Source organism: Ruditapes philippinarum, unplaced genomic scaffold (assembly GCF_026571515.1).
Source record: "Ruditapes philippinarum isolate M1 unplaced genomic scaffold, ASM2657151v2 ctg13334_1_1_1_1, whole genome shotgun sequence".
Classification (NCBI taxonomy): Eukaryota; Metazoa; Mollusca; class Bivalvia; order Venerida; family Veneridae; genus Ruditapes; species Ruditapes philippinarum.
In genome coordinates this window covers 14,347-25,557 of record NW_026858204.1, presented here as the reverse complement: position 1 = coordinate 25,557, position 11,211 = coordinate 14,347, and the positions used below count along the sequence as shown (strand labels likewise).

General features: G+C 30.4%; 1 protein-coding gene across 1 annotated transcript; it reads left to right on the top strand.

The window, feature by feature from the left end:
- The first annotated feature begins 8,756 nt into the window (after nt 1–8,756).
- LOC132752465 (uncharacterized protein KIAA1958-like) lies at nt 8,757–10,309 on the top strand. The gene is made up of 2 exons (XM_060742791.1): nt 8,757–9,871; nt 10,135–10,309. Exons 1-2 carry the CDS (start codon nt 8,967–8,969, stop codon nt 10,307–10,309), a joined length of 1,080 nt encoding a protein of 359 aa, XP_060598774.1. The 5' UTR covers nt 8,757–8,966.
- Nucleotides 10,310–11,211: the final 902 nt, after the last annotated feature.

Sequence of the window (11,211 nt, the reverse complement as noted above, 5' to 3'; positions counted from 1 at the left end):
AAAGTATGCCAAACTTTTGTTCATTTTTGTGTTGATATGTCAAATAATGTAGTTCTGTCAGAAAATGTACTTGCTGTGTAATTAGAATTATTTTACTGAACAGAACAGAAAGTTTATTTTGACGTATACAACGTACATATTCAATTACATTAGTACATTCATTCATACATACATATATACAATCACAAAATCAATGGATAGTCTGCAAATTTCTTGAAGGTGAACAGTTTAATCTATTTTGTTTCCTTCAGTATAGGATTTGACATAATCAGTTTAACATATATTGCATAGTTTAATATTGTGTTACGAACATGTTGACAAAGATAGCGTGAATTTCACATACATTATTATGCCACTTGCAATAAAGTTATCTATATATACGTAATCAACACCAGATACAAGTGAATTACCAACTATAGTATCACACTATATACTATATTGAAAGGGAATAGTACTCCAAAACTACAGTTAACCTTAAACGAAACGAAAGGGAAGGTTAACAATAGGCTATTCCAAAAAATATTTCGATAGCAAAGTTGTAATTTAAGAAAAAGCCTTACGACTAACTTTGGTCATAAGACAAACTAATCTACTTAATACATTTCTTAACTGACCAGAAACATCTATATAAAGTTTGCTATCTTTTCAACAATGTTTGGCTTACTTATAATATATTTTCATAACTAAATATAACTCATCATCTATTAAATTAGAACTGTACGGTTGGCCAGAAACATCCATATAAACACTATTAAGCTTATAATAAAAAAAAACATCTTATTTACAACATCAAACTATAAACATACATATATACAAACTAACACAGTCTGGTTGACCAAAACAACCATATAAACACTTACAGGCATATAATAAATAGCACGTTCAATATTTCAAGACAATTTTTCACTAATTCGTAATATTAATAATCGAATTTCTTATAGACATTGCGTTTTTACAGTATAACCCTAATTTATAAAGAGCAGTCTTATTTTCTGTTTGTAACAATTCTAAAAACTTATATACACTTGGTTTGATATAAATATATTTTGCTATAAATTTTTTACGTAAATCTGAATAGATAGGGCATATAATAACAAAGTGGTATTCATCTTCTAAATCTAGTGAATGGCAACATTGACAATATCTTTCGTTTCTAGGTATTCTATTTCTGGCAAACCTTCCAGTTTGAATTCTAATAGCATGCGCTTAAGTTAATCTTTATGATCAAGATAGTTCCGTTGTTTGTGTTTGGTGTTGCTTAAAAAGTATAAGTATATTTTCACTTTGAAAATACCCATGTGCGTGACAAAAGAAAACTCGGATTCAACTGATTTACGATAATTTAACAAAAGCTGACGTTTGGCTTTATTTGTTCTTGAAATCTAATTTTATGAATAACTAAATAACTACTGACTTAAATTCGTTGACACGAACCTATATTATAAAGAGTCAAATATTTTGTTCACATATTTAGAAACAAGATGTCAAATTGCACTGTAAACAACATTTGCAATTTCCAATGTACTTGCAGTGCAGATTCGGTTTGATGAGGATATACACATTGTTATATTTTATTATTATAAATGGTGTTTTTTATGGATTCGTAAAATAGAAATCAATTGAATTGTTAACACATTTAGAAAATGTCTCAAGCGACATCAGCCTCGAGTAGCTGGGAAATATTTCAATGCATAAATAAAAATAACTTCATTGTGACCGGTAAATTGGTACTGATTATTTCACTCACAGTTATATTAAGTCAATGTATTATATGTGCTGTTTGTATGTCCAATCGGTATGAACTATATCAAATTAAAAACATGAACGTTATGTTTATCCTGACATATTTTTTTATTTTTATTCTATCTTTTATTTTTATTTATTGTTATTTTTTTCGGGGGGGGGGTTAAGGATATTCTAACTTTTAGGTGTAAAATCGAAAAAATGATATCTATAACTTCATAAACAATTATTACGTGGTTAATCGTTTCATTTTATACGATATTATTCAAATAAGTAGAAGAATCTGTAAATTCGTTGTAAATGTATTCATTTATAGCATTGTTGTTCACCCTTTACCAAGCTAAAACCTTTAATGGTATTATACATCTCTTTCCTTTGATAAAAACATTTAAAAATGGTAAGTATATGAATGAGACAGACTAGTGAACATTGCAGAACTTGATTAGACATCATGGATGTGTTTGGTCCCATTGAGAGTGAGACTTCATTTTAAATCTCTTCTAAAATGATGATGATTTTTTTGTCAAGTTGAACAATTGAAGCAAAATTTCAAAAAGAACTCTGAGCATTAGAGCTCATGTTTACATTTATTATACAGGTTAACGTTGTAAGTTCAACTAATCTTACAGACCAATGCGTCCCGTTATGTCTGTTTGGTGATATTTTTACTTACAAACTATCATCTTGTGGTACATGTAACGGCATGTATTGTACATATGTCTATCTCTTAACATAGCATTAAAATTTTAGACACTTCAACAAATAGTTGTTTCAAGATTGATGAAAAACAATAGCAATGCATCATTTGGATATGTTAGTGAAATACTTCTGGAAGTAAAATGTTCGATAAAGTAATTTAGTATGAACATTTATATGATGAATTCTAGAACATATAATCAACTGCTATATCATGATAATTATGTTTTGTCGGATCATTTATCTAACACCAACAACATCCATATATAATTCTTTCGTAGTTTGTTTTCACGTATGACACTAAATACTACCGACACAATACTAGACTTTTAAAATAAATGCATTCAAAAAAATGTTCATTCGATTGTATAAGAACAAAAAACAAATGAAACCGAGTCTTATATTCGCTTATATCTGAAAAAAAAATCCATTTTAACGGAGATCACAATAATTATGTTGTATAGAATTTAAGCTTAATTCTTTTATATCAATTTGATTAACCTAACAAAAGAATCAAAACATGCTAGAGATTGAATAACATTGATATGTAACAGTGTAAAGTAAAAACAAATTAAATAATAATAATTGACATTTGTCAAACATCTTTATCTTAGAGTAAATATGTATCGCTAATAAAGGGAATTGCTACATTTATTGATAAACGATTTTAGAAAGACACCTGTTTGGTTCATCTAAGTGTTTGAGTGTTTACAGTTTAAGACTTTGTTTATCTGTGCTCAAGACATACAAATAATTATTATAAAAATAATATTTGTTGCATGCCATTTGAAATGAATCAACATGTTCTAGTCAATTAGGAATTCAAGTATCATCCGACAAATACAATCATTTGCCGTTACAAATTCATTGATAATTATGTAAATCAATGCTCATAGAAGTAAAGATTACACGAAAAGAGCCTTAAGGGTTAATCATTGTAGACTATATGAACCTTGACGCGTTATGCAAGCACGTTATATACAGACTGAACATAATGTGAGAGGGCTTCACATTGTGATACAAAATTTTTTAAGTTAAAATTTGTATTGAAATTTGGCTTGTTCAATGCAAACATTTATAACTTGAACTGACATTTAAAAGCGTGAATTGAGCACAATTTACTATATCATTCGAATTGATAACATGTATTTTTATGAAAATATTTACCTACCAGTCATTAGTCATATTAATGTATATTTGTTTAGAAAAGTGTTTGTGGCTCACAAATTACAAAATAATTAGAATATCATTTTATTATTTCTTCACATAAAATTATAAGACATAAATGTTAATCCTTTGTTTCATCTTTTTTCAGTTAAACTAGAAAAAAATTGTTGTTGTCATTCATTTAACGTTTCCATTTTAAATTTGTGTCATTATAAGTTTATTAAGTGATTCGCAATTTTTTCTAATTTAACAATGCATATTGATAAAATATATTTGTAAACAGTTTTTGTAATTTAAATCATCAAATCAAATTGGTTCTCTAGGATAAAAACTTGAACCTTTAATGTTAAGAAATAAAATCCCTACATTGTATGGAAAATGTATTTTCTTTGAATTAATGTGTTTTAAAGTGAGGATATTAATTACATTCACTTTATCCGCTTGGAGACACTTAAAGATTTTCAAGGGAATTAAAAGCTTGTGTGCAATTTGTCCGCATTTGTTGACAGTAATGAAGAAAACATGTGAAAAGTAGATTAAAATTGTAATAATGTGACGATGCGTTTCTTCCCACCAACTGTGTGTTGCGTCATCTTATATCTTCCTTAGAAAGGTAATGAAACTCCATGTACTAACGGATAGCTTGGATAAAATCTCTTACTTCTAAGACATGTAAGATGCTGCTGTCATTAATGTGTCAAGCAGACTAACAGATATCTTATACATATATAAAAAAATTAATACCTCTAAAATGTATAAAAACCCATTTGTTTAAACGTGTAGTAACAGAATGTTTGGTGGGTTGGTACAACTTAAATGGAAATACATAGAAACTACATCATTTGTTACCTGAAAAGCACATTTTAATTTAGTACGGAATTGGTAAATAAAAAATTTAACAATGTTAGGTACAATCACCAACGAGCGTATTGTTGACTGAATTTAGTACACAGTATAACGATGTTTAGCAATAATACAGAATCATTTGTTTAACAAAAAACAAACTGTATACATCGTCATGAATTAAAAATACACCTAAAGCAACCAATAATCCTTGCCTTTGTTATGACGTTTGATGTTTGCCACGTGAAATCAATCCAAATGTCTCAGACATACCGGTTTGTAGGTGTTACCATTATAAAGTTAGTGACAATTATGTGTAATAAAGCGCGGCGAAAGAAACTCAACTTAATATTGTATGAATTCCATAGCTGTTTTTTTTTCTAAAATCAAATAGTGCTTTTTTAATCAACTTAAATCAATGTCAAGGCGTCCTCCAGATAGCCAAGCACTTATTATTAAGTGATTGCTTATGTCACCATATTTTGACGGCAATTGTTTGATTGTTTGCTATGTCACCATATTTTGATGCCAACGAGTAGAATCCTGAGTATAAATCAATCTTAACCTTTTGGTAATCAAGGCCCGTATTGTCTTTTATCGCGCATGATATTCCATATCTCGTATCTTCACGTCGTATTCTAGTTTGATTGAACCATCGCAAGTGTTTTAAAAAAGAATTATAAACGTTTTAAATTGTCAGTTTTCATGTGCAGTGCACTTGTTATTCTGTCGGGCAGTTTGGAACAGCGATTACAATCTCATTTAAATTTTCCGGTTTTCACCATCCATTTTCAGTATCATCTTGATGGTAGAATATTATAAGATTACTTTATTTAAGATAATGAATTTCGCACGTAGCTGCGCCTTTACAAACTGCATTTGGATATTTGTGTATTATATTAACAAATGAGGTTCCAAAATATCTATACATGGTATATCAGGGACATTGGTGATTAAATTCAATCTTAAAAGCATAAACCGAGATTTTTGTGTACGGTCGTATTTTCACTATTTTTAGTTCGAAAATGACATTTGAGCAATAATGCTGCTACAATTACCAAATTCATTATATTTTCTTTGCGTTACTGTTGTATTTCAGAACCAGCGTGTCAATAACATTAATGACCAAAGCTGGCTATGATTAAATTACAGTTTTTACACTTACCTGATTTGTTCATGACTTTTTATATAAACATAGCTATACTTGCCTAATTTCATTCATTCTCGAAAATTTTTAATCCTTAAATCGTACATTTGATAAAGAATCAAAAAGCATATCGAGCACAAAATGTTAGCAACATTTAACTTTATAAAATGTCTCTGTCAAATACATAAATAGTCAAACAGAAACGCCATATCAAAGCAGTGACAAATGTATCATTTAAAGATTATTCAACTTGGGGAAATCTGTTTATTTTTTCTTTATTTTCAAACATAGCTTCCAATTTAATAATGGATTCATGTTTCCGTCTATATATGAATGACTTCTCAAATGTAAAACTGTAAAATATTATGTTACAGCACATAAAGATTGCCGGCTGTAGTCCAAAGCTGAAACGTTACAAATGATATTTTAGATTCAACCGTTATATCATCAATATCACACACAGTCTGTTCGTCTCCTTTTAATCTGTAAGCCTTTGTACAGAAAACTGTACAGTGCTACACATATCTACAATAATATTTTCATTTCTTTTGATACATACACAAATGAGAACTGGGATTAGAGAAGTATAAGGTGGTCTTTAATTGGCACAACTTTTCCAAGAGTATTTCAAATATTGATAACAAAATAGAAATGTTGGTATTCATACACACTAAACTGTTGATTCTTTTAAGTGAACTAGCATTTACATTTAGAATATGTGTAATAATATTTTGTTCTAGAACAATATATTATCTGCTATGATAGACATGTATTATCGAATAATGTATATTATTCTTCCTTACATACCTAAATAACTATTTCTGAAAATTGTTGTCATGCAAGATCAATATAATGATTTATGATATAACAAACCTTCCATAATTGGACAGTCCTCTTTAAACAAAACCATTCATTTATGATCCGCAAGGGACTTTAAATTAATTTCGGGAAGCTAGATATCGAGCTTTTTATAGGACGCCGGTGTATTTATACATCACAACAGCAGGTGTCAAGTGATGTGTGGTAGCCATAAAAAGTTGCTCCGTACTTCACTACAGTTTGTTATATTTTCTGGTCCATCGGGATCATTGAGTCCAGCACTTTTAAGTGTTGAGAACTGAGTACCGCTCAAGCCGGTGCTAGTTGTCGTGATGGATTTTTACACGTTTTCGTTATCCCTCATGCACAGACTCAATCAAACCGAGTCTGCAATTTTTTATGTAGTTTTGCTGTTTTTAATACATCCGAAGGATCGATTTTTACCAGATATCCGCACGTAAAAAGGGACACATGAGATTACATAATCATGAAAGGTTCTGTAAATACAATGGACAAATATGCCATATTATATACCAAAAGAAGCAAGCACACGATGCAATGCTAATCGTTCAACGAACGGAAAATACTCAATAGTTAATAGACTGTATCGGTACATGAGACACCAACAATTTTTAAATGATCACAATTATATAAAATGCTAATGATGTTTCATTTCAAAATGGCTATTAAGTTCATATGCGTTTGTAAAAGTATTTGAAAATAAAGCAGGTTTTTAATGCATTTTTCCTTTATATGACTCATTACGGAAAAGTGCTGTAAAGACGAAATTATCTGATTAATGAACTCGTAAAAATGAGCAGGTGAATAAGGAAAAGTAAAAATTAGTAAGATCTATTGTCTCAGCAATATATTGCATGGTTAATTATTGAATGTTCACAGTTACGTTACGTCGGTAACATTTTTGCGTCGTCTGTCTGACTGTACTTCGTCTGTGCGTCCATCCGCCAAAACACCTGCCCGGAGTACTCATCAAAATTACTTGTGCAATTTCAACCAAACTTTACAGGAATGATCAGTATTAGGTCCATTCTCTAACGCGATGACTTTTGTCAGAGTAATGGCTCTTTTATGATTTTCATTGAAACGTTTGTCCTGACTACTCCTCATATACCAGTTTTTCAATTTAAATAACACTCAGCTTAAGGTCTTGCGCATGTCAAACTGGTTTTCCGATTGAATGGTTTTAGTTGAGGTATTGGCCTTGAATAAAAAGGCGTTTTCTTGTTTTAATGATTTTTATGTTATACAGTAGGTAATACTTATTACAAATTAGTCGCGACGTATAAGCATCACTCCTTTCGTCCGTTTGTCCGTCCGTCTATCTTTCCTTAATAAAATATGTTGAAACTACTTTTCAAAAGATTTTGGTTCAATTTCAACCAAATTTTACAGGAATGATCAGTACCATGTCTAGTTCTGTCTTTTGTATGTCGTCAGCACTTTCTAGTTTTATGATTTCATTCAGAGTTATCGCCCTTCAGTTTGTTAAGCATTGTCTAGACTACTTGTATATTATTTGTGCAATTTCAGTACAACTTTACAGGACTGATCGATACCTTAAGTTCTTCAGCACAATGTTTTGATTTTTCAGGTTTAATTATTTTTGCTGAGCTATTGCACTTGTATAACAAATGAGTTTTAGTCTGTTTATGATGTGTGTGTCTCCTATTATACAGCAGGTACAATATGCTACAAAGTAGCCGCGACATAAAGGTACAAAATGGCTAATCATCCCTCAATACAACCGCTTAATATGCTATCATCAAGTGAAACATGCTATAACTGATTCCTCTTGTTGGACAATAACGTCACATTGCAGGTCGCATTCTATGCATTGATATGTGTTACACAAATTTGGTATAAAATGGCTTTTTTGCTAAGAAGGTATTAATTCAATTGATATATTACTAAATAAACAAGTAATAATAGTATACTAGATCATATTACGATACCTGACCACATAACTTGAGACAATCTCACACTTTGATACACTGATTGATATTGAACTATATTGATGACGTTCATAAAGTGATGGTAATTGTAATAGTAGTGTAAAAGCACTTTCTTGAGAGAAAGAATAAACCAAGTGAACTGAATATTTTCGTCTTACACTAACGACGTGGTTTCCTTTTCTACTTTATTTCATTATTGTGCTTATGAAAGCTGATAGGAAATGAACGTCCATACAAGGTAGGGGTGTAGTTATATATTGATTGAGTGAAACCCCGATTCCCTTATCATAATGATATATTGCCGTCTGAATATAAACGCTTTCCAGATGTTTCCAAATAGAATATAATGTTTTATTTTATGCTTACTAATGAATTATAGAAATTTATCAGTGATTTAAAATTGATAATCCACTGTTTCAAAACAGTGAAATTACCAAAATGGTAATTTCACTGTTTTGACGGAACTACTTTTTTTCCAATTGAATTACCTCCCTTACTTTATTCCATTCATTACTTCCCTTTGATATTCATGATTTTTTTTTATATTATTTTAATATTTATTATTTATACAAATATATATGATATTAATTAATACTAAAATATCAACATACAATATAATTTTATTAAAAAAAAAAAAAAAAAATCACATAGAATCTACAATATATTACCTCCCTTTTATCACCGTCTGCTATCATAATTTTACAATGGAGGATTTAGAAGAAATTGGAGATTTTGAATTTGAAGCATTTTTTGGACATCTTTTTGATGAAGAAGCACACTTTGAGGAGGTAACATCCCAAGAAATACAAAACGATGAGAAAAAACAAAATAAGCCAAATGAAAGAACATTCAGAACAGTAAATGTTGATCAATTTTTAGAAACTTCTGTCAACAAAAACACTAAAAAGAAAACAGACAGTGACATCAAATATTTTAACGCATTCCTACAGTCTAGAAATGAAATAAGAACACCAGAATTCATTCCACCAGACACTTTGAACACTTATCTTTGTGAATTTCTGCTAGGTGCAACCAAACCTGATGGAAAAGAATATGAACCAACTACTTTAAGGGGATTTGTCAGCTCTATTGACCGATATCTTAAGTCAAAAAGTTCGAAAATGTCAATTATTAATGATGTTGAATTCTGTAAAACTAGAATGGTCTTAAAGGGAAAGCAAAAACAGCTGAAAAGCTTGGGATATGGCAATAAACCCAAAACAGCAGAACCTCTAACAGAAGAACACATAAATAAAATGTACGAATGTAAAACCCTGGGTGACGACAATGCACGTGCTCTCATTCATTCCCTTTGGCTCATCTGCACAACATATTTTGGAATGAGAACTGGTCAGGAAATCCATAACCTGAGGTGGGGAGACATAAATCTAGAAATGGATGACCAAACAGGAGAAGAATACTTAATTTTGGACACAGAAAGACAAACCAAAACAAGGACTGGTGCAAATCCAAAGGATACAAGGTAAAAATATTCTTTAAAGATACAAAAAATCAAAAACAATATTGAGTACAGTAAAGCTATAAAAAAAAATTCACAATTGTCAGTCTGCAATAATATAATGCATGTTTTTTATTTTCTTTGAAAATGTATCTTCTCTTTAAAATTATTTAAACCAAGTTGTTAGTAATTTGTAACAACAACATAAATATTATTATTTTATGAATGATAATCAATGTGCAGATAAGAAAAGAGCAAACTGAATTTTTTTTTTATTAATTTTACAGGCTAATCAAACCAAAAGCATTCAGCAATCCAGAAAATCCACAGCGAGACCCTGTTTACCTGTACAAATTATACAGTCTAAAGCGCCCAAATGCTTCAAATACAGATGACCACAGACACTTGTTTAGAAGCGAATATAAGGCATTTATAATGACATTACTCCAGTATATACTATAAATAAGACAAGATAACCAACAACGAAATGTAAACAAACAAAACCGAAGCACATTTATCAAGTAGCTACAGAAACACAAATGCACTTGCAGAATAATTCTTGCATCATTTCATACCCGTAATATATGCCCTTTCCAATGAAATATGTAACTACTAATAAGTCCACTTTATTACAAAGAAAACCAGATTTGTTTCCATCAATAGTCAGTTTTCACGACCTGTCATTTTGCGAAGCTGCTATAAACGAATGGTTCCAAAGGTTGTAAACGGAACCTTTGCGAAATCTATAAGCCGGGTGCAAATGTCACGTACTATGGGTTTCAACCGGTTTTTTATTTTCAAATGTAAAAATGAATATCCGCATTTTTTCCCAAAGTTTCTTTGATATTGACTATACAATGCAAAACATGTATGTAAAATATAATCTATATTGTATAATGAAGCGCTTTGTAAAAAATAATAAATTATTAGAAATGTTCACGGGCTCCGACTTGGAAAAGAATTTGCGCGAACTTTTCCCGCTAAATGTCAAGTTGATGGAATAGAAATTTTTCCATCAAACTTGAATCGGGAAAGGGGTGACCCTGACTGTAAGAAACCCATTGATAATGAAGTGAATGAGCAGATTGATGCAATAAATAACTATGTACGTGATGTCAATCATGAGTATGGCTTGATCAAGTCGCCAAAATTTGTACTTGATTGTATTAAATACAGAGGAAAATCACATAAGAAACATAAATCTTTTTTGACTAGCGATTTATTTGTTGATGGCGTGCACCCTAATGATATCACTTGTCAAAAATGGCTGTATCAAATAGTAAACAGTGTTTCCAGGCATTTGGTGTGGTAATTACTGATTGGAAATACATATGCATATAACATATTTTTGGCTCAACTTTTTT

Excerpts from the sequence above, each read along its gene's own strand:
- LOC132752465 (XM_060742791.1), top strand. The coding sequence starts at position 8,967 with ATGATATTAATTAATACTAAAATATCAACATACAATATAATTTTATTA. Across the intron at positions 9,872-10,134 it reads GCAAATCCAAAGGATACAAG|GCTAATCAAACCAAAAGCAT; the intron begins GTAAAAATATTC and ends TTAATTTTACAG.